The 24,383-nt window shown below is 37.4% G+C and overlaps 1 protein-coding gene across 2 annotated transcripts in view; it reads right to left on the bottom strand.

The window, feature by feature from the left end:
• CPT1A (carnitine palmitoyltransferase 1A) overlaps positions 1–22,757 on the bottom strand; it is a 40,986-nt gene extending 18,229 nt beyond the window's left edge. Inside the window, exons 1-13 of one of the 2 annotated variants that reach the window (XM_019471205.1) lie at positions 22,553–22,757; positions 21,864–22,050; positions 19,934–19,991; positions 19,057–19,246; positions 12,749–12,827; positions 12,454–12,608; positions 11,219–11,358; positions 10,644–10,815; positions 7,283–7,384; positions 6,436–6,573; positions 5,472–5,549; positions 4,694–4,801; positions 3,567–3,654 (exon numbers count right to left, since the gene is read on the bottom strand). In XM_019471205.1, the coding sequence (XP_019326750.1) occupies positions 3,567–3,654; positions 4,694–4,801; positions 5,472–5,549; positions 6,436–6,573; positions 7,283–7,384; positions 10,644–10,815; positions 11,219–11,358; positions 12,454–12,594 (967 nt within the window). In that variant the 5' untranslated portion in view covers positions 12,595–12,608; positions 12,749–12,827; positions 19,057–19,246; ... (1 more) ...; positions 21,864–22,050; positions 22,553–22,757. Of the gene's footprint in view, positions 1–3,566; positions 3,655–4,693; positions 4,802–5,471; positions 5,550–6,435; positions 6,574–7,282; positions 7,385–9,706; positions 9,770–10,643; positions 10,816–11,218; positions 11,359–12,453; positions 12,609–12,748; positions 12,828–19,056; positions 19,247–19,933; positions 19,992–21,863; positions 22,051–22,552 lie in introns of those variants that run through there. The other variant, XM_009275986.2, reaches the window with a different exon arrangement.
• Positions 22,758–24,383: the final 1,626 nt, after the last annotated feature.

Below are 24,383 nucleotides of genomic sequence, written 5' to 3'. Positions count from 1 at the left end.
CAGCCAGGAAAAGCCCTCAATTGATGAAAACTGTTAACTGAATTCCTTCACTACCCCAAAGAACTGTTATATTCCTATGAATCTGAAAAGACCCATTACTGTGATGGTGAAGAAAGATGATGTCAAAAATGAGGGCTGAGCCTAAAAGTCATGATTCTGAGAGATCTGAGAAACATTGTACCAGGAAAGAGTTCTATACTTTGGGTGCTCTCAGCTATCCATAAAGTTTTGGTAGGTATGCTCCATCTACTGATCAGAAGCAGTTTTATGCTAATCATGCCTTTGGCTATCTACTTTGCATTTCTGCCAAAGATAGAATGCCTGTGATGAAAGTGCTAGGATTGGCAGAAGCATCACTCCAACTGTCAATTACATTAATACAATGGGTTGTGAATTGAGATGAAACCCCACAGAGGGGGAAAGAAGCAGCAAAGCAATCACCTAGTGAGTTAACTTCTTCTATAAGTTGGGACACCCCAAGTATTTGTCTCATGTACATGATGTGTCCCTACAAAAAAGACAACCTCTGGAGTGTAAAAAGCGAGATCATTAGTCATCTACATCAACAACTGACTTCACAACAGTTAAGCCCTGGCAATTACCTTTCAGACACCTTATTTATGGGCCTAAATACAGATTTATGCACCTGGAGTACAGATTTCTTGCAATACAAAAAAATCCTTTCCTTTTTCTTGCCAGTCCAAGAAGTCTTTTATGTACATCTGAAGATGCATGTAACATGCTACATGGATTTCCTATAAAAAAAAGTGGGAATGGAAAGACATAAAGGCTTCCCTGCTTAAAAGAAGTGGTTTACTCCATAGAGTGTTTTGTTAAAAGACATGAAGATTAAACAACTGCTGAAGCAACAGGATACAATGTTCATTAAGATTTTACCACCAATTAACATGAAGACATGCCACAGAATTTTTCCTTTTTTTTTTTAATATGCTGCTCCTTTAGGAACTGTAACATATATAAAATACAATTGAAATCAGAGGGCAAGAAATCAAGCTGCTCATGAAAAGCTGGGAAAAATGTCTTTATAACTCACTTATCCACATACAGAATGACAAAAGTTGTTTTTCCTTTGGAAAAATAGAAACAATGAAAAACTGAAAAAGTAAAATAGGAAACGTGAAGTACTTAGGATGAAAATAAGGTAATTTTTGTGATGCTGACTGTACTTTAATTTGAAAGACTTTAAGCAGGAGAAACTGAAGAGAACCATTAAGATATTTATTTTAATCATTGATCATTTTAATACATTAAGGAAATATTTTAATCAGGTGTTATGGTTAGAATGGGCTACTTCTACATTTTTCTGCAAAACTCATTTCAGACTAAGAGAACACAAAATTCAAAGTTAAATGCAAACAGTTCATACCTTTCATTTTATTGAGGACCGGGAAGAGGCAAGGGTAGCACTTTCCATACTTGAAGTATTCTAAATAACAATGGCTCATACACTACAGTTGTCTAATAGAGATTTTTAAACTTGCTAGTCTACTTAAGCTACTAGTTCATGATCGAAGTAGTCATTGCATCAAGGATATGTTTTTCTCCATTTTGCAGATAAAGGAAGCTGAGGCATAGCTGGGAAATAATTCCTCAATATCTACTAAAGGCCAGCAGCAGAACTGAGAGTAAAATCCTTATCTGACACATGCACCTACTGCTTTATCCACTAGCCAATGCCACTTTCCCCCCTTATCCAACTTCATACAGTACAGCAAATGTCAGACCTCCAGCAGGGAAGAGCGGGCACATTCCTGTGTCTGTTTAGAAACTCTTTATGTTTTTTATTCTGTAGTCGAGTGGGACTAACATGCTCAAATGCAGCTTGAAACATAAGAATGAGTTACAGATCTCAAAAGAAAGTTAAAAAATATATCCTATCTTCAAGTGACAGCCCATTCCCAATGGAGGTGACTAACCAATAACCCCTTGCATTCCAAATTCCTAGTGATTGTCCTCTGCACTAATCATAACTAATCAGGATAACTCTGCCAAATGCTGTATTTCATCATGATGCTGCCACAATGACGCAGTGTTGGATAAACATGTGAACTCAGTTCTAAGAGGCTCTTCAGCATATAACCAGATCAGAGAAACCTAGATATAGCTTAAGCTTTTGTAGAAAGCACAACAACAGAAGTCCACTCAAATCTGCTGTGAAATTTTTAGTTTGCTTCTCAAAGAAGAAGAAAATGGATAGCAACGTTTTCTTCCACCTGTTGACTACAAGCGTTAGTATTTCTAGATGCAATCTGCCTCCTTTTACGTGACAAAACTCAGGAAAAAAAAACCAACAACAAAAAAGCCACTTTAATATTAAGATCATAAAAACCAGCTCGAGCCTGGAAAATTTAGGATAAGCTGATGGAGATCTTTGGAGGCTTCTTTGGGGAGAAACCCATGATGAACTTTTAGGGATACATTACCATTAGAAAAATAACACCATATGCAGAAGAATCAGCCTCAAGAGCTTGGATGATGTATTGACCATCAAAAAAATATTGTATTTTTATGTTGAGATACAACAACAAACAATTTATCAAAGGCTTGCCAATGACTAAAGTGAAATGCTTTTATGTCTATAGGCAGTGTTAATGAATGCATGCAATGACACCATATGTACACCTACAGTGAGAGAGTGTATATGAACCGTCACTTACAGATACTTTTTTTTTTCCTGACTGAGCTAACATGATTGCTTGTGATCACGTAAACATATCCTTAGTCTCCCACAATAAGCAGAAGTTGCAGGAACAGACTCAGGTGAAAATGACCCTGCTGTAAGTCAACAGGTACACTCCTCTATTCAACATTAAAATGTGAAAACTTAGTTACTCATAGCTTAGGATAATCAGCCAATTGCTGGGAGTTAGGGCAGGGCGGGAACTAACAAAACTCAGAGTATAAATTTTCTTAATCTGTTACATAGAAAGTTTGGACACAGTCCTTATTACAGGTGATTTCACTTAGCTGATGTCTTACAGTACATACAAAAAGTCAAGGTTACAGTGGCATTGAAAACCTGGACAGGACTAAGACTGTACCTGCCTCTAAACCAGGTAAACAACTAGTGTTGAACATATGTTCATATTGAGAAGAACAGGTTGGGATGCTGTTGTGAATCATAAGCTGAAAGGAAAAAGGGAAAGTCAAGCAAGCAAAAGATTTTAAAATGGTTGAGATAAGAGAACACAACTTTTATAAAGATAAAAACATGGATATCAAAGGATCCTGAAAGAGTAGAATGGAGAAAAGTAAAGGTTATTTATAAATCAAAAACACAGGGCAGACAACAGTTTCTTGAAGTTAGTTTTTAATTTAAGTAAAGGAAGAGACAAAAAACACTGAAGAACTTTCAAAATCACCCTAAAAGGAAAAACCATCTATGCACTCTATAGCAATTCATTACTTCCTGAGTATCGGAACACAGTATTGGTGTGTACTTGTGTCTGTCAGATCCTTATCTGGAAAAACAGGATTTTAGCAGAAAATATTCCAAAAACTGAATTCCATTAAGATGTTTATTCCCCTCGGCTGGCCCTGCTTACCTGATTCCTCTCCTGGGATACGGGAGGTATTAAACATCCGTTCCCACTGAGCTGAGCAGAGTGGAACAGTAGATCCCATCAGAAGAATCTGTGCCGCAAATGTACATTAAAATGTAATTTTGCATATACAATTAGCAAATTAAAAAGGAAAGAAAAAACAGGATCTCGTTAAAGACAGGCTGAAGAACAGTAAGATTTATAATACATCAACGCAGGTTTGGTTCCCCCCCCGCCCCGTTCATTGTCTTTCCTTGAACTACACATTGAAGATTCCACTGACATTCCAGTAGCTGTATTTTTCCCACCCCCCTACCAAAAGCTCACCCTTCAGGAGGGATGACTGAAGCTAGCTAGCATCTGAAATCCAAAGAGCTCTCAATGGCCAGTCTGGGTGCAAAACTTAAACATGCAGCATGCATTATCCCTTAATTTCTTCTTTTAAAGCTATTGCTGGCTGTGTAGGAACAGAAGTTCACGCTTCTCGGATTTGTAGTTACATACAACTAATCACATCCCTGCCATGACCTTCAGCAAAACTACTTAATTGTTTCTACAACATTTGTTTGCTACAACACACAACCACTGGACAGAACAGAAATTCAGAATGAGATTCACCTTGCCTATCCTTGCCACCTAGAAATTAGTGCAACACAGAATATTATCATCATCTATACTTACACTGCCACTGGCCCACTCTTGGCCTCAAGGTCCAGTCCTTTGTCCCAACCACCTCCCTGGGCTCACACTATATGATACCACAGACTTTTCAGACTTCAGTGGCTCAGAAGTACAATTACATGCTTAGCACATACCAGTAAGTATTCCGTATAACATCTGTTAACATATGCAAGTACAAGCCTCTATTTGTCTTTTGGGCAAATACATACATTAATTTCAAATACTGCAATTAGTTGGCATGACAGAATCCTGTATTTGTGATAGTTGGTAGTTTCTGCCCATGTGCAATTCAAATGATAAGCAAGATGTCTGGGAGCACAAATGTAGTTACGTCTTACATGTAGTTCTGACAATAAGAAATTCCTCTCCTGTCCCATTCTGAAAACCGATTGACTTCTTACAGACTATGCTGGAAAAAGATCAAAAGCCATTTAAACTGGTATACATACTGGCTTGATTTCTTGTCTATCCAGTTTTTTCCGATAGAGCAGGATGGCATGGATAACATTACCAGCTCTAGCTGCCTGCAGGGTTGTGGGAGATAAATAAAGGAAGTCCTGTAAAGTACATAAGAATCATAAGTTAATGATTACCAGACTAGATTTAAAAAAAAATACTGATAGTACTTCTCATTCACATTCTTAAAGTTTATTCTGGTCAATATAGAAAAGTCTTTAAAACATATGAAGTGCACTAGTGCAGTGAGTTGATGACTTAAATTTCTTCAACAGTCACAATCTCCTTAAACAGCATCAGTCCTAAAACATACATGATAGCTCTTAATCATCCCAGTAGAAAAGACAATGCTACTTAAAACTTGAATCCAAGACTAGAATATTTCCTCTTCTTGCTTTTAATTTTAGGGTCTTTTACAGTTTTACTTCCCATACAGACATTTGCGAATATAAGCACACACCTTGTTGAACTGTGCTACCCATGAAGTTTTACATGGAGCTTTTGAAAGATTGCTTGTTGCAGTAAGCACAAAACTGTGTAAGTAATTACTGCATGAGTTTGCCTAAGTGGCAGATGTGCTAAGTTTATTATTAAGATAGCACTGTACTTGAAGACATTGGCTGTAGGTTATACTAGAAGAAAGAAAAACAAAGGTCACATACTCACAGTGGCAATGGATTTCTAAACAGAAAGATATAACGAAATAAGATACCTGGCAGAAATTTTACAGTGCTTGTTTGACACGTAAGTTTTTTTATAGTATTTACCTACCATTGCAAAATAGTTACTATTAACCATAATTGGTCCACGTCCTCTAAGGTAGATATATTCTTCCCACCAATCACTAACCTGTAGCAGGAAAGAAAACAAAAGCAGTAAAATCTCAATTTCCACAGTTTGTGCCTTCTGTGTTAGTGACTCCACAACACAACATTCCATACAGAAGCAGGAAGAAAACTGCTAGCTTGCCCCCCTACTTAAAAAAGGCAAACAAAAACACCCTAATGTGTTAAACTTCAGGGAAAACAGCAAAAAAGGGGCAAGAAATTTAAATTAAATTCAGCTGTAGCTCTCTGATAAGCTTCTGAAGAAGTCATCACCTTCAGATAATATTTAAAATGTATCAGATCTCCTGAATGTTTTGCAGCCTTTGCCAGGACACTGTAGCTTAGGCTACTGGGTACAGCTAGATGTTACATAATATATCAGGAAGGAATTATATTACAGTTCTCACCATGATGTTGGGGTTTGGGTTTTCTTTTTGGTAAAAGAAAAAAACAAAACAAAAAAAAACCCAACCCGAAACAAACTTATTGTTGCAATTCTTTATTTCTCTTCCATATCCTTTAGCTGCTCTATATAGAAAAGTTGTCCTAAATCACTCTTCTAAACTACATGGCTAGCCAGGCCCATTGTTGAGTTATCAAGCTTAACAAGCAAATAAACAGACCTCAAAAGCAATCATAAGAGCAAAAGCTAAATCACCTGCTCCAAAGTAACAAACACAAAATGAGGATTCATTCTTTCAAGTTCCATTCACCACACTGTTTACCAAATCACACAAATTATTCCTGTGCAAATCAGGTGGTCTCCAATGCACTTTACAAAAATATTAGGCAGTTTCAATTGTCTTCTTTCACATTTAAGAAAGAATGAAAGTTAAGCCAAAAAAGGCAACAGGGAACAAATTAAGTTATGTCATTTGAACAATTGAGCCTCCTATTTATCTACTCACATAGTTTGTGGCCCACCAGGATTTTAGCTTCAAATACCACTGAAGCCTTGGTCCCAAATTAAATGCAAAATCTTTGGCAAGACCCTCCATTCTTCTGAACTCTTCATCATCCATAAGTGGCTGAACTGATTCCAGATACTAGAATACAGCACAAGAATCAGCATCAGAATAGTAACTAATACGTAGCTTCTCGCCATTCCTACACAAAGCATTTGAACAGTAGACAAAGATTATCCAGACTCAATTCATAAGGTTATAAATACTATGTTGTTAAAATAAGAATATACACTCTTCTAAACATCTGCCTGCAAACTACAAAAATGAGGTCTTTTGCCAGACATTTGTCAGCAAATCACAAGTGGAAGAGGTTACTTTTCTAAAGATACATTTTCCACTCAAAAGGGGAAGATATACTGCTTCTTCAGTATCAGGCAGAAATATTTTTTTTGTCTCTAAAAATTAAACCTTCTGTTTCTGTGACATACTACATACATCTTACTTACACTCTTTGCTATAAGGTTTTGAGTCATAAAACACATTTATACATTCAAGCTGTGGAAGATAACAAAACTGGTATGTTTCAAAAGCCCTGGAAATCACACTTTGTTGCATAGTCTTACATCAACAGACATCACATCATCCAATATGAATTACACCAGCTTTAAACTGTCACCAGTTTCAGTTTGTCACAGCCTTTATTTTAATTTCTATGCAGAAGTTTTAATCCATTACACCATATTAATACCACCATGCAATACTTTTATAAGACATGGCAAAAAAAACCCACAAGGGCATCTAACTATGGATTCAATGTTACTGAAGAAAATGAATTAATGAATGTACACACCCTATTGACTGTGTCTTTAACAGCTGGAACTGGCAATCGTGGTAAAGATGTCTGGAAACTGTATAACATGGGTTTACGTCCTGAGAAGAGTTTTACAAGTGCCTGAAGAAAAGAAAAAAAACAAACAAAATACACACGTCGAATTATTAGGTTCAACAAAAGAAAAATGACAGAGTAATAAAGTGTAATGTAACTCATAGTTCTTTTCACTGGTAAATTATACTGTACTAAATGTAGCAAACTATCATATTTATCATTGTTTCACAAATCAAAAAGGCACTGACATAAACTAACTTCCTAAAGGTTAAACAACATGTCAGTGGAAGATAAAGACAGTCATAGTCATTCCTGACTTCCCAGACAATCTTCTGGTCATTAGGCAATATTGTTGTTTATGAATGGCACACCTTGATCTCAACAGAAAATAAAGACAGAGTTTCTTAGCACTTCTTTTCTTCATACATTTCCCTCTGTAAAGATTAAAAAAGCAAGTCTACCGGTTGATCTCTTACTATATAGTAGATACTACAAAAACATCTATATTGTGCTTCAAAACGGGAATCATTATCAAGCCCGTCACTCAGCTAAGGATCCTAGATAACTATAGCCACCTTTAAAAATAATAATTACGCTTTGGAATCATGGTTTAATATTTTGCAAAGTTATAGCTCAACATTGATAATAGTACTGATGTTACAGGGAGTTTCTTCAAGCGTGAGTCTATCTCAGGTAGTCTACTGCACGATTTGAACATACCAAATTGTGTAAGCATGCCAGTGTTATACTTGGTGCTTGTGTTACAAAAAACCCAACGAAACAAAAAAGCCAGGGATGACAGTTCCCATCTTAGCTTCAGGTATTACAGCATCTCCTGTTTTCCATGGGAGACTGAAGACAGAAGCAGCATTTCGGTCTACAACTACTTCTCAGCTGTGACACACACTAGGCTCAAAGTCTAGGCCATGCAACTTCTAGGCTACCCATGAAAGGATTTTGACATTATCACCCTATTTCAGCATGAAAGTAAGGTCAATTATTACACCAACAATCCAGTGGAATCTTTATTGTAAAAGTCCAATCCTGGTCTGCTATACTATACCATGTATTGTATATAGGCCAATAGACTAAAGACGGAAGAAAACAGAGGATGTCATTTCACTACTAAGTTCCTATAACTTCTCCCTTCTATCCCACCCCAACTGACAAAACTACTTGTTAAAATGTAGTTCCCCCCCTCTCAATTTCCTTGGTTAGCACAGCTAGAGGAGGTTGTTTTAGGCAGCACAAGACTATTAAGAATTGCAGAGTATTACCACAAAAGACCTCCCTGCAAATGGATCTGTATCAGAGTTGTCAGATATACATGGATGCATCACAGTGATCAGCCCAATGAAATCTAGTTGTGCTTCATAACAAGATAAATTTGAAGCCAGGTGAGGAAAAAAAAACGCTCAGCTTTTCGTAAGAAAATCTAATTCCACACTTGAAGACAATTGTATTCCAGAACTCTTAAACCAGGAAAGGCTGAATTTATCTTCAGAGAGTACCTGCTCAACTGACAAAAAAGAGCAAACACATTTCACAGTATTCACCTCTTAAGTAAACTTGTAGTAGAGAATTTATAAGAGTTTGAGACCATTAAAGAGATCTGACAGACATGCATATTTAATTACATCTCTAATTTCATATGCAGACACAGCAAATAATCTCATTCTAGCATGCGTTGCATCTGTTCACAGATTATTATTATTTTTTAACTTATTTTTTAAAACTGCAACTAATACTTGGATTTTTCCCCTAATCCTGGTACAGGAAATTTGACTTTAGAAGATGAAATATGTGCAATAAAAGTGCCACCAGTCTTCCAACCAGCCTGAAAATCACTTTGTACTGTGACTGAAATCAGAGCTCAGGTTTTTGATCTGCACGACTATCTGAACAGAAGACAGTATATTCACGATAGTATTTTTCATGCTGTTAATCAGCATGAAAAACTGCTAAGAAAAAAACCCAAACTAACACATGTAATATTACACAATATTAAAGGATAATAAAAATCTAGAAAACTACGGTAGTTGGTACTGTTATACTAGGGAAAACAGTCTTCTCTTTTGTTGGGACTAGCTAAAGAAAGAATAAGGTATTAAAGTAGAGCTTCATATTAAGTATAGATGAGATACTGTTGGGCATACACCTTTATAGTGTTCTATATTTTAAAACGTGTAATACACAACAAAATACATATGCAACATATATAATAGACAAAAATTTATAAATACAATACACAAAGCATGGTAAGTAGCATTACAGTTCATACTGTTTAAGGTTGATAAGGCAATATTAACAACTTTAAAATATCTATCTGGTAGGACATGCTGAACACCCAGACAGCTACAGCTTCAAGCAATTGACAGAAAGCCTTACCATTCAGAGCCTGTACTGTACAAATTCGAGTCATGAGGCTCCTGATACTGCTTCCAGGAGAAACTATCAATTAGAAATTTCATTTGTAACAGATGAACATTAAATTCTATTTTAGTGTACCATTCTGGATACCTGTTCTTGAACACATTTCATAATAAATCATGACATGTTGTTAGTCTAACACACATCAGTTAATTTTTGAGGCTGCCGAGACTAATTTTATCATAGTAGGGCACTTAAGTTATTTCTATAACAATACTGGTGAAAGTGAGTTGAAACAACTGAGTCCAAGTAACAAAAACCCACTTCATCTCTTGGAGCACCTATATGTACATTTCCTCACTTTATACCTATCATATCCTTTAAGGATCCTTTTCCAAAGCACCACAATAATCAACAGGAGCCAGATCAGTCTCATCTTATCCTTATGTGAAAACAAGCTACCTACCTTACACTTTTTCTCCAACCCATTTTGGAGGCATACCACTAAATCAACTGAAAGGACATTCAATATTATTTTCTTCAAGCATAAGATTAATTTTAGAATGGATGACTAGGAATCCTAACATTTCAACAACGAATTAGGGTAGCACTTTCTGGGGAGGACAAGATTCTTTGGTGCTGCAGCCCAAGTTCTTTAAGGTGTACTTTGCACATAGAGAAAAAGTAGGTATTTGAGTCACACAGTCCCAAGGTGTTGGCAAATTTAGAAGTTATTCTTGAAGTGTTTACTCTTCCTTCTACAAGGCCATCCTGAATAGTTTAATTATAGCATCAGAAGGATGACAGTAATTAGTAGAAACATCTACCTAACAGCCTCCTGTCCCATGACACAATAAAAACAAGCAAGGAAAAACCTACAAAATTTTCTCTTTTAGCGCTTTGAATACAGATCAGATAGAGGTTAAGATGAAACAGGAAGCCAATATATCCTTACCATCCAAAACTTGGTGCCTGCAGAAAGTTTGCCATGTTCAGCGAACATCCAACCATGATAGGAAAGCAGCATTTTTAGAGAGTAGCGCATTGTGACAATAAGGGCAACCCAAAGCCCTGTGCCGAAAAGGATTCCACTCACGATGTTCTGTGTTTGGTTTGACATATAGCCACTATTTAAAACAAAAGCCAGCATATGCCAGTTAATGTCACTTTAAGTTCTAAAGAGAACCTAATACTGCAAACCTAAGCCTAATGGTACTACAGGCAGGCATTACACAAGCTTCATGCCTGTTTAGCCCTTTTTCATAAACTCCTCTCCAAAAACCCTCTCATGCAACAAGATCAAAGGCCACAGAAGTTGCCAAATGTGCTTCTCAAATACTCAGAAAACAATGTAGTAATACTGGTATAACAACCTACCTATTTCATACCCTCATACATCTGCTTATTTGGCTTACTCTGTCTCAAACATACTGTTCAAAACCTGAAACATTTTAACAGGATTAGCTTTAAGAGTAGCTACAAATAAAACTGATTTCTTTTAGAGTAACAGGAACTTTTCAGTCTACTTACGTTGTATCAAGTGTTCGGTTGATTTTAGCTATTATTCCTAAAGAAGGATCAATTTTGGCATACATTGTTGACATCACACCCACAACTACAATAAGCCAGCTAGATGGGCTAGCAGGATAAACGCCAGTGATAATTCCATTCTGGAAAGAAAAGCCTTCACATAATTTTTTCATACCAAAGTGGTTGACTTCATATTACCATGGAAAGAAACAAAAATCAACACATTTAAGTCATTTAGTTTTAAACAAGAAGTTAAGATTATACAACATTTTCTTACATATGCTTAACTCAGGAGGCGGGAATGGATTTAGTTAAGTTTTGCTGCTACAGAAAATTGTTACAACGATATCAAGAATTAAAGGAACTTTTAAGTTCTTTTGTAGACAACACTGATCCTGCTGTAAGTCTTACTAAAAATACTGAAATTACTGAACAACTTTGGAACAAATGACACTTAAATAATTCCCACTTACACTGAGTTATGCCTCTCTAAATGAATACATGGCAAAAATATTCTATTGAACAAGACACTGAAAACTGCCATCAGGTTTTTCTTGTATCATTTAAACAGTGCTTTATATAGCTTTATAAGAAGATTTTATTAAGACTACTGTTAAAAATATGTTTTTGAAAGAGATGTTGAAGATAGCTTATCTAGTTTGCTACTAATCAAATAGATACTTACCATTTATGATCCCATGAACAAAACAATCTATATAAATACCTCATCAGAAACATTACTACTTAGCATAACTTGTACAAGATAGATGTTCAGGTAATTTTTTTGAAAACAGCAAACATTCTCCTTAATTTGAAAATTTAATTCTGGCAAAGAATACATAAAATCAAGAGTATAGTCTTGTACCTCTAAGTGATATGACACTAAAAATCACAACTAGTTATATTTCTGACTTACACTAAAAGATTACATAATTACATGATGTATTATGAAAAGAACGAAGTAAATTAAAGCTATTGTTAATTTCTACATCTATTTCATCTTGCTTCCATAGAATAAATCAAAAAGATATACCCTTTCAGTCTTTACAGCATCACCCAGTGCTACCTTCCTTAGCATCCCTTGTCTTAACTAAAACCCACACAAGTCTTTCACGATAAGGAACTTTATTTGCCATAAAGGCAAAAAAATTTAGTTTTGCCTAAACAAAACTTAAATAAATCTATAAAACATTAAATAACCCTCAAGTTTGGTGCACTTGACTAATATAAAATACCTTGAATCTGATGAACTTTTTCTTCCATGAATGGACACCAGATAGGTAAATTTGTTTGAGTGCCTCATGGCTCATTCGCAGGTCAATCCCATCTGGAGTTACTGTAAATTGAAAAGCTACTGCTTGATGAGCTTCTGCCATTTTCAGAGAGAGTTCTGTCAAAACACAAAGTTAAAAAAATTATTTCCTTTTTGTTCAAAGGAACTAGGAGCTAGTCCATTTCTAGCAAGATATTTTCTACACAGTAATTTTGGGAAATATTTCAAAGTATGCAAAATTTACATACAGTACTTGCCTCTTCCTTACAGGCTATGCTTGCACTTCAGTTTGAGCGTCCAGTATGTTAATTAAGATACCTCTTCTAACCACAACAGCTGAAAATGGATGCAAAACATTCATGTAACTTAGGCCTTTTGGCAGGATTGCAGCAAGCTGAATATCGTGCATACATGCAATATACAAAAATTCAGAGCAGAGCAGAAAATTAAAGCCATAATATTTAGAAGAAGCATATCACAGGTACATAGCATCTCACTCTATAATAATAAAGGAGATTCAGAATTTTTTTTTTTATCATTTTGAAACAAAAGGTATTTAAAGTCTTCACCTCAGCTAGCAAAACAAAGCTGCTTCTGGCCATATCTTCCTCTGAATTTTTTTTCATATCTTAATTTCAAGCTGATTAGTCACAGCAGTAAGATACTTCTGTGGCTCTGAGTTCTGACTGGCAAATAAGTGCAAAATCAAAACTATGCAGAGTTGAGGAAACCAAATCACAACTGTCAGAAAAATGACCTTCACATAAACAAATCTGAAATTAAGAGGAAATCTAATTGAATGCAGCTCAGTTTAACTACTCAAACAAATATCACCAACTGTCCCAATATAGACAAAAGACCATCATAATGGGCAGGCATAACAGGCTCAAATAAAAACCGCTTGTTTAAAAGTGTTTTTAGTTTAAAGTTAAAAGAGAAATGTAACTGTGATTCTGTTTACATATTTATGTCTCAACTCTATCTGAGGATAAAGCCAATTTGAATTGAACTGTATGCTCTTATTTACCAGCTCATCTTCATAGCTCCTTTCTTTCCCTAACCAGCTTTTCTCCATAAATATCCTGGAAGTTATCCCTACTCAACATTAATTCAGAGTAATGTTGTTTAAGCACTTACAATCAGAACACAGATTTTTGCAGACAGGCTCTATGTATAACATTGAAATGGTCCAAACTACATATTCCTGAGGAGACCATTGTGATTCCAAAGTCTTTTGTCCACATTCATTTATTAGCTTACCAAAACTTCTGTGCATAATCCTAAAAACAACATCCTCTTAGAAGTATGGCAAAAAGGTAGAGGAATCCATAATCCCATCCGTAGGTCAGGATTCAAGGGCAAGTTTTAATTTCACATTTTTACTGGTACAAAACATGACATTATCAATACCAAGTGTTTTAAGGTGGCACTGGCATTTCTATTTAAGCAAAATCAAAAGAAAGTACAACTACTTCATGCCTTTTGAATCCTAAAGGCTGAAATTTATATTTACTTTGCAAACCTGAAGCTTAGACTTTGTAATTAAACTTAAATTCTGGTAGACATTCATCCCCTGTTGATCAGCGTAACAGCATGTGAGGGCTAACCAGTGTAGTTTAGCTGGGCACTTCAAAAGCAGTTTATTATGACTGTGGTGCTGCTCCTCTAGTCTGTAAATATTCTACTATGTCAAAGTCATCTGGAGCACAAAGAAGGGGTGCAAAGGTGTATGACTAGACAACTAGGGAATGTAAGCACTGGGAATGCTGCAGTAATAGTAGGCTTAGGAAATAAATACACAATATAGGAAAAGAAGGAGCATTAAGCAGAGATGAACAAGATAAGTGCTGTTGTACACCATCTAGTAAGGTTGCTAACCTTAGTAGTAGTGACTGTTTGCAGTATTTAAAGTGCCTATCCCTAGACCAGCCTGCAATGATCAACCTCTGCAATACAACTATTCCTACAGTGGCTTTCACAGATCTCCCAAATCCATCAGCCACTGCTTAAGTTTCAGAGGCTGAGTCCTGGGTGAATCAGGCTTCTGGGTTTCCAGAAGGGTAGCTGAAGCTCACATTGTCATACAGATAGTATGCAATTTGATCTATGCATGTACAGTGTCTGATTAGGACAACAAAGAAACCAAATCAGCTTTGAACTCCAGTTTCAAAACCTTTAAGACAAGCCCTGTATGCCCTAGTAACAACTGCAATTTGTAGTACTTAATGACTCCATCACTAACAACTGCTTATTCATAGAGGCCTTGCTGTAGACAAGTATCAGGAAGTCAAAGTCAACTGTCCCTTTAAATTGTGCATCACCAGGTTGACATTGAGACCAAAACTGCAAGAAAGCAATAAAACAGAGACAGGCAGCAGTAATACATGGTATACCCTGGACTCAACAGGGTTTGCAAAAGGGGAAAGCACTCAAAGTTAAGAATTCATCATATGTTTAGCAGTACTGTTAGGAGTGGGATAAAAAAAAAAAAAACAAACAAACATCACAACTATATCCCCATACGGAGAACCAGGTACCTGGATTTGTTTCAAGAAGGGCTAAGAGGTTCTCCAGTTCACTCATGCAATTTTGTATTCTGGAATACCAATGTCTTAAGTACCAGATCAACTAGTTTCTATTACCCTTCAACTCCCCTGTGACTTAGCCTGGGAATTTGTAACTATCCTCCTCTCTGTTTCTGAAGAGAAAGAATTTCAGGAACCTATCCCTTTTTAGGCACATGTATTTCTACTGTCCAAGGCAGAAAAAGGTTATAAATAGTATTAATCATAAACAGTCAACCCGATATTTTAATGAATTAAAACTTAGCACGATCATAAAATTAAATAAGCTTCAATAAGGAATACATTCCTTATTCCGAAATGAAGAAATATTAATTCAGCAAGAATTAATACTGGACCAAGTAAACAAGCCCTGAAAACAAAGACAAGTCTAGTTCTAGGACTGTATTACTTGACCCTAAGATGTGAAACAATCAAATAGCTTGTTTCTTTTCATATCCTTTTCCTTTACTTAAGAAAACTGTAAGCCTTTAAGACTGTTCTGAATTATGATGGCTGAACACCAAAGACTTCCTGAAGTCCCTTTCTTTGAACACTGATTTTCCTCCTTAAAGGCCAATTTAATCATAAGCTGCTGTACACTTCCCCCCCTTTGCATTCCTCTGCTGTCACGTGCTTGCTAGAAAAGTAGGTAAAAGGGCACAGGAGCTTGCGTTAGACTTATAAACTTGACTTGCCAATGTTAGTAAGGCAGCACCCACATCAATCAGCTAACTAACACTGAAACAATAACTTCTTCTAACTCCAGGCATTTTGGTCAGCAAAATATTTCTGTACAGCATATACTAATTAACCTCATTCCCAACAGAGAGCCATAAACAACAGCTTTTGACTTGCTTAGCAGTTTGGCCAAGTCTTACTTAAAGGGGAAAAAAAGAGCACAATAATTTCTAAAAGTAACCTGAAATGGCCGTTTTCATTCCTTTCAGTGTTCTCTCATAATATTAATATATCTTAAAAAGCACACTTGCCCCTTAAAACCCCCCCCCCCCCTTTCTTTTAATTAAAGAAGAAAGCTGCCTGTTCCTTGCTCTTTTCTGGTTTTACTTCAATTCAAACATGCTATAACAGCTGCAGATGTTTCTCCTCTTCCCTTCTCATACCTCTGCTTGAGCCAAAACTTATCACTTTTTTTTCCATTGTTATCACCAAGTACTGCTAGGTTGGATGTCACTTTTAAGTCAAGAAAACACATAGCACACTAGAAGGCCTAAGCCCTGATAGACCTGATGGTCTGAAAAACTATGCTGCTACGCCTACTATGCATAAAGCCTCCTCAGACTTATTTTTGCAGTTTCAGGATATTTGCACTACAAAGACATAGGTTTAACTTACAGACTGCTCACAGACCTTATGATTTCAGGTTACAGACACTGAACAGTCAACTCTGTATTAGGGCTTACATGTTCCTACAGCCACAGAAGGAGATGAGGGCCTCAGCTCTAGAAAATCTGAACCTAAAAGAGATCCCATGTGCAGGATGCTTCCATTTAGTCAGGCATGCAAGAAGTCACTTGTGGTTGGTAATGTCTCTCTGAAGCACATAACACAGAGCACAATGTCTAAAAGACAGTGAAAGAATTACCATGTGCACCTTAAAAAGCATCAAGCCACAATACAAAAGTTAAATGTATTACAGTGCATTGCACAAAACAAAGTATTAATTCCTGAAGTAGTTACTTTTGGAAATGCTATTGAGTATGAACCTTTCTATGTTTCTGTAGATTTCATAAGCTTTATATGGATAAAATGATAGTGCTAAAAAAAGTAAAGTCACCACCTCTACCTCACAAAAAGCAACTCCTCTGCTTTAAGGGAATATCCACGTCAACTCATCTCTGAACTCAGCCACTTGCTTCCCATACGTACATTGCTTGGCTCATGCAATCCATTTTTTTCCCCCATTTCCTATTCCTCTTGGAGTAGAGAAAACCCTGCCATTTCTCCTTGGCAGGAGTCCAAACATCCACTGGAAAGAGATGTGTTACTTAAATGTAGTTTTCACATCTATAGCTCCTTTTCCTGCAAAGGAAGCAAGTTAACAAATGCAAAGGAAAACTGGAGTGAAGTCTTATTCACATGACCCAGAATAGCTAAAACCTTGGTGAAAAACTTAATTCTATGACTCTCATTTGCAAGCTGCCTCAACAATTTAGTTTGAGGTTCTCCTCACAGATTTTTGACATCTATTTATAGATTAGCTTTTATATACAGGGCATACACCTGTCGGTAACCAAACTAAGCTCACAAAACAATTCTACTTTGACGATCAAAGGTTGACAGTTTTCTTGGAAAAGCAGTGACTGCCGCATACAGTTTCTCCGAGAACGCTGCTAAGTACCACCCCACACAGGCTTCATACTATTAGAACCCTCAAATTGACACCTTTGGTACCCAAACCACAGGCTGTTCATAGATGGTGGGTAGACTTGCAGCATTACATGTCCCTGTGCTAAGAGCTAGAACATGCTGCATCTTGAAGCATGATGGCAGTTCTGAATTCAGAAGCACCTGGAAGCCCTCATAACTTCATGCAGATGCAAGGTACCACCAATAAAGCAATGAGAAGCATCTTATCACATAGGTAGTGTCTTCTGACTTCTGCCAAGTTCCTACTAGCAAGCTTAAAAGTAAAAAAACCAAACCAACAAAAACCACCAAACAAAAAACCAAAAAACAGAAACCTGACCTTGAAGAATTCTTCAGTCCTTTCTTAAAATAAACTTACAATTTCAAAATCTAGCTTAGCGCTCAGGTTTCACATAGGAATAGAGACTGGTGAGGAGAAAAGAGTGTTACTAAATCACTTACAATTACATTGTTTAAGGAAGTTTTCAAGATGGGAAGTGGAGAGAGATATCAGTTGAAAGTACATTAAACCCAAGTTTAGTTAGGAAACATACTTTGAACTATATTAAGATTTCCATTTAAAGCTAGACACCTTGAACTCAGAAGGTCTTGGGAAACAAGCAAGTACCCCAATGTCTTTGTCCTCAAAACAGTTTATTTCAAAGGGAAAAGGGGGAAAGATTCCATTTCTATCAACATACAAAGCAGTAAGAGTTACTGTTTGAATGTTACAAGCAGCCATACAGAACAGGAAAAAAATTCTGGAGCTCTCACAAGTTCTCTTAGAAGACTTCAACTCTGAAACTTGCGAAAACATTGAAGAAGTTTTATCCAGTATTTTATTGTCCACACATTAGATCTCCCTTCAGGAGATGAGCTTGCTACAGCTTTTGGAAGAAAACCGACATCCAAAAAGTTTCATTTGTATGTTCATTTGTTAACATATTTTGACACTTTAGGATAGATCACTGAATTCCAAGAGTCTGAGGACAGACTTAATGAAATCAGAGCCAGTATTAAAACACTAGAACACCTGTGCTGTGTTTGTGCTGAGACAGTGATCAAGTATTTTCTCTCACCTGTTTAAGCTATTACTATAGAAATTTGCATTCTACTCTCCTAGAAAGCCATTTGAATGCATTTTGTTTTATACAAACCAATGAATAATTGTTTATGCTCAAATCCATTGATTTCATACCAGATACTAGACTAAAAGCAAGAGAATTCCAAACACTGAGATGTCCATCCTAGTCTCTTCGTGCATTATTCCAAATTTCTCTTCAGACTTCTGTTATTGATGCTCCTGTCAGTCCAAGCCTTCAGTACCACCTACACAAAGTAATTCAGACTACCCTATGGCAGCTGACTTTGCCTAGGTAGTGTGCTTGCAATGAAATGATATGTAGTGAAGCACAACAAAGCCAGTGACAACATCCTAAAATAACTTGCTAGCATGTTAGTTTACTTCCACCCTTTGCCACCAACTACAGTTTAAAGGCAACATTGATCTATACAGCCATCCCAGAAGTGGATGCAATCTATGAATAATCAAGGTTGCTTGAGTTTTTTGGTTTTGTTGAAAAAGACTAATGCAAACAAGGTTCTCCAAACCAAAAAGTGTACCAAATACTTACATCAAGCAGCAGGATCCCTTCTTACACAAATGTAAAGGGTTAGAGTCTTCCAAAAAACATTTTATAAGTGTAGTTGTCTTTGTAACATTCATCAAGTATGTCTTCACCTGTCTGAATTATGCAGAGGTTCTGAAGTCTATCAATTTGACACCCTTCCAGATGTTTGATGCAAAAGTAGTAGCTGTCAAACCTATTTAAAAGGTTGAAGACAGAAAAAAACAAAGAAAAAGAAGAACCAAACTGCAGATGGATTTACAAGTAGAGGGACTGAAACTGGGAGTAGTGGCTGATAGACCAGAGGATTTCACTACCATCCAGATGGACCTTAACAGGCTGGAGAAATGGGCAGGCTGAAACCTTATTAAGCTCAACAAGGAGAACTGTGAAGTCCTGCACCTGGGGAGGAGTAACCCCATACACTACTACACGCTGGAGACTGACTGGCTGGAAAGCAACTTTGCAGCAAGTTGCACACAAGCCAGCAATGTGCCCTTGCAGCAAAGGCGGCTAACAGAATCCTGGGGTGCATTAGGAGGAGTGTTGCCACCACGAGGTTGAGGGAGGTGACTCTTCCCTTCTACTCAGTGCTGGTGAGGCCCCATCTCGAATACTGTGTCCAGTTCTGGGCTCTCCAGTAAAAGAGAGAAATGAAACTACTGGAGAGAGTCCAGTGAAGAGCCACTAAGAGGATTAAGGGCTTGAAGCATCAATCCTATTTTTTTTATACAGTTTTAACTGTATACCTAGCAGAGATGCTTTATGAAATTTAATGTAGGAGTTTTTATAATAGATCTGCTTCAAAAAATAAACTTACTTTAGAACACTAAGGCCTGAACAAGAAATCCTGTGCTTCATTTGCTTTAAATGAATAGCACACCTTGGAAGTCAAATTGGTAGTAGCAGTCAAACATTCAAAAAGAGCAAGTTTTCTGCAACTGACAAAAATGTACTATTAGTTTGGAGGATAAAAGAAGCTGGATTTTGCAGTAGAATTTTTACAGAGATTTTTGCATGAACTGTGCAGACAATGATTCATCTGAATTTTTCAACATTATTTCAGTAACTTTGCCCTCACTAAAAAGCACCAGTGTGTCATTATACAAGGTTTTAAAATGTATGTTGGTATTCTAAACACCGCTACATTGTCCAATGAAAGTCTGCTAGTCTTAAGGCAGCAGGTAGATTTCTGGAGCTGACCTTCAGTGCCATGTATACTGCAGTGATACAGTGGGAAACAGTATAAACTCCTAATAAAAAGAAGCCCTTGGCATTTAATGTTACATGTATATAACTATCTAGAGGAAACACTGACTGTTCCTATCAAATTAAGAAAGCCTGTATTATCAATAATAAAACCAATATGACTTCAGTAAAGAGTTTTCATGGAGTTTGCTATAAACACAATAGTTTCAGACACTAAAGTATATGCTGTACAGCAGCATCCAGCACTGACTGTGTAACTCAAAGTCCATTCTGCTCTTACGTGTCTGCCTCCCCACCACTATCTAACATAAATACCAAATCTTCAGTAAACTGTATAAAATACACAGCTCAAACATTTAAACATATGACCAAAAAGACTGTCTGGTCTCTTTTGTATCTGTTTCTTGGATATTCTACTAGTTAATGCCACTTTCTTACAGTGTATACTACACTTCTGCAAAAAGGTAACAAGATATCAAAGCCTCAGAAAGAGTAGAGAGCTTATTCATAGTTCATGTGATATTCCACAAGGCACTGACTTCTGAACTTACTATAAAGATTAACCAGACACTTCTATTTCTAAATAGCTTCCTTGCATACTAACCTTCAGTAATATCTAATCATGCTTCAGCATATAAAAACTGATACTTGCTGCTCTCAAGTCTTACCAACCTACCTTACAATGATTAATCATATTCTACAGACACAAAATCATTAAGAGAAATCCAAGAGCAGTGAAGCCAAATCATATCTGTGCAATAAATAGTCATGTGGATTAAATTCACTCAACAGGGCTTCTCAGGTGAACCTAATTACTATGGCATAGAAATAAAACAGAAACCAAAGAATCACTCTCCTTTACAACTTGAATTAACATGGCATTAATTATCATTTGATCTGACAAAAACAAAGTTAAACTGACAGGTTCTCTCATGCCACTTGAGTTATGACTGACACATGCCAAAACCATTTTAAGCCTCCTAAAAGATGAATCTGTTGTTTATGCGGAAGTTCTCTTTCATAGGGTCCCCAAAGTAAAATTACTATGCCATGACTGAAGTGGCTTAAGTCACTTGCAAAGAGACAGATGCCTCTCCTCCAAAAGCCATCATTTCACATGTAAATTTCAAGTTCTCATCTTTGGTTATTGCTAATCATCGGCTCCAATCCTTCCCCACCCTCACCTACAGCTGACAGCTGTGGTCCCTTGGAATTGCAAATGTCTTAAAGGATTTCTCACATCTAAAAAATGAACAAATGCTGTGGTTCAAGCCAAGGTGGAGAACTGAATACATGTATTTGCCCAGGTACAGCAATACTGGGACCTACTGCAAACCTCACCCACAGCACAGTTTGAAATCAGAACAGCTAAGGAGTTTGCAGTAACTTGCTGTCCCGCTGACAAACCTATCAGCTTGTGTCCTGTCCTCAGCAGTTTTCCAAGATCACCTGTGGGTGAATCTTAGCTACCCTCTGCAGGCATCTCCTTTGGAGTCTTGGGCCAATTTCTTTATCCCCTTCCCAAGTGGTAAACTGGAGCAACGGGCATATATGGAAGGGAAGAGATAATAACAAACAGACCAATGAATGAAACGTAAGCATACCTGAACAGCTGTCTTCCTTAAAAACGAACTTGAAATCTATTTGTCACACAGAAATCTTCCGTCCCACAAGCTCACTGCAGCTGGGATCTTGAATAGGTTAGGACACACTGAGAGGCAGATTCATTCCAATGCTGCTAGCTCCTAATAGACATTACACTACAGCAATGGCAAACAGTCAGTTGTAGCTCTGAAATAGAAAGTCAAGAAAAACACTTTGAGCTTTGATTCACACACAGCTTTCAACCACTCAGAGGGACTGGATCAGACTGGAACCATTTTAGAAAAACTGATGGCAATGGAGAGAACAGTCACAAACAGCAGTTCTGAAACAGTTTTCCATTACACTGGATGAATGTATTATCTGGATTAATCTGTCTTCATTTAACAGGCCTGAGACGGTGAGGAACTGTGGAGTGAAAGAAAGTTCATCTGCTACACACTCAGTTATTTCTGAGGGCTCAAACTAGTGATCGCTAGCTACTGTGGTAAGCAAGGTGATCTCAGGGGCTAGACTCCATGCTAGTTTCAGCTTTCAGTTTAAGACATCCAAGTGTTTGCCTGCAGACTTTAAACTCCCATTTCAGTCAACACAGATGCTATCAAGATTTCTTGAAGAGATGTTCACAGAACAGACTATTTTCACTGGCACTTCCAGGAGAAAAAACACAGATAGTAAGTTGTCTTCTCACCTGATCAGACTGGAGACAATCAGGCAAAGAAGTAGAGGAGACTGGCTATAGCAGACAATGTGTTAATTATATTAACATATATTAATCTCTACAGTTACAGAGTCTATGGAATATTAATCTCTACAGTTTCTGGATCATATGGCCTCTCTCCTCTTCCCGAATAGCATGCTCCTGTAAAAGATGGTTCCAAAATGTACACTTCAACAAAAAACCCAAAACAAAACACTGACATACTCCACAACTGTAATCAAAACAGAAACTTTTACAACTGTCATATTATTTACGTTTTTTTCTCCCTATACAAAGTAGAACATACTATACTGTTCCTAGACCATTTAGATTATTCTAGTCTCTACTGCAATACATGTTATATTGTACACGTCCCAGCAAGGTACCTCCTCTGACCTAGAAATTCAGAATAATCTTGCTGAGTAAGAGGTAAGCATACAAAACTTATACACTGCACAGTTATTATACCGTGCAGAAACCTCCCCCACCGCCAAAAAACTAGGCTCTAGGATCTGGGTATTTCTTTTTAATATTGCTATAAAAGGTATACCTAGGCATTTAGATTATGCAAGTTTTATCCCTTCTCTCTCCCTTTGCACTCATGAGCTTCTATGCTCATGCAGTAGAAGATTATCTTCTCTGTAACAACAAATATTTCTGGAATGGCAGGACTTTTACAAGACATGCAAGATGTCACATTTTAGAACTTCGGAAATCCTGGAAGATGGACAACAACGTTTGGTGACCAAAGGCAAACTGAATGGATTGCTCTCACAGTGGTTCAATGACCATTTACTGTACAAGGTTGAAAGACCTGAATAAGGCCTTTCAGCCTGTATAAGGTTGAAAGACTGAAGAACAAGTTTCAAACATTTTACAAATATTTAAATTGATGAATCAAATTAAAGTTTATCCAGACTTGGAAAAAGAGGGATGCTTTTTAGTCATTTGCATCTTGTTTTTCTGAACATGTGGAGTTCAGGACTATGACACAGCATGCTGCAGGACAAATATTCCAAAGGTTTTGGAATATTAAAAAAAAAAAACCAAACCACTTTTTTTGTTCTTTTGGGGTTTTTGTTTGTTTGGTTTTTAAATACAAGCATTCATTTAAGTCACCTTTTACCCAAGATTTTCCAAAACCAGTCATGCTCGGGATTCAACATTCCAACTATCCCTGCATGCAGCGAACAGAAACGTCCTCCCTGCCAAGCGCACATCTAACCGCCGATCGCTCCAGAACTTGCATTTGTTTTCATTTGCTCCGGAGCGTGCTCTGCTCCGTATCCTCTCTCCACGATTTCCACCCTAGAACGTGGGGAGTTGGCGGGTCAGCTCCAGCTCCGCGGGGAGGCCTCTGCGGGGCGCGCCCCCTCCCCCAGGCGCTCCTCCCCTCTCCGGGCCTGCTCACGTGACCACTCCCGAGAAGTGGGTGAAAGGTCGCAGCGCCGCAGCGCCGCGCAGGCCAACAACAGCCGGGCCTGCGGTGGGGGTAGCCCCGCCCCGGGCTACCGGCACCCCCAACCGCTCCAGGCTTTTCTACGCGGGCCGCGAAGGTACTGCCAACGCCAAACAAGAGTTTCCAAAGAGAAGGACCGCAAGCAATGAAGGAAGCGAAGTATACCTCAAAGCTAAGAGAAAAAAAGGGGTGTACCTAGCTTGTGCACTTTAACAGTTTCTGTTCTGGTTCTCAGTGCTAAAAAGCCTCAGTTGTTTGATGTTACAGTTTTCTTTAATCAAGAATAATGTTTTCTTCCTGGAAGAGACTCTTGAATCAAGGCTGTAACACCCCAGAATTTTAAAGAGCCCTCAGATCAACTTA

This window comes from Aptenodytes forsteri, unplaced genomic scaffold, assembly GCF_000699145.1.
Source record: "Aptenodytes forsteri isolate BGI_AS27 unplaced genomic scaffold, ASM69914v1 Scaffold17, whole genome shotgun sequence".
In the NCBI taxonomy this organism is placed as follows: Eukaryota; Metazoa; Chordata; class Aves; order Sphenisciformes; family Spheniscidae; genus Aptenodytes; species Aptenodytes forsteri.
This window is presented reverse-complemented; position numbering and strand designations above follow the sequence as displayed.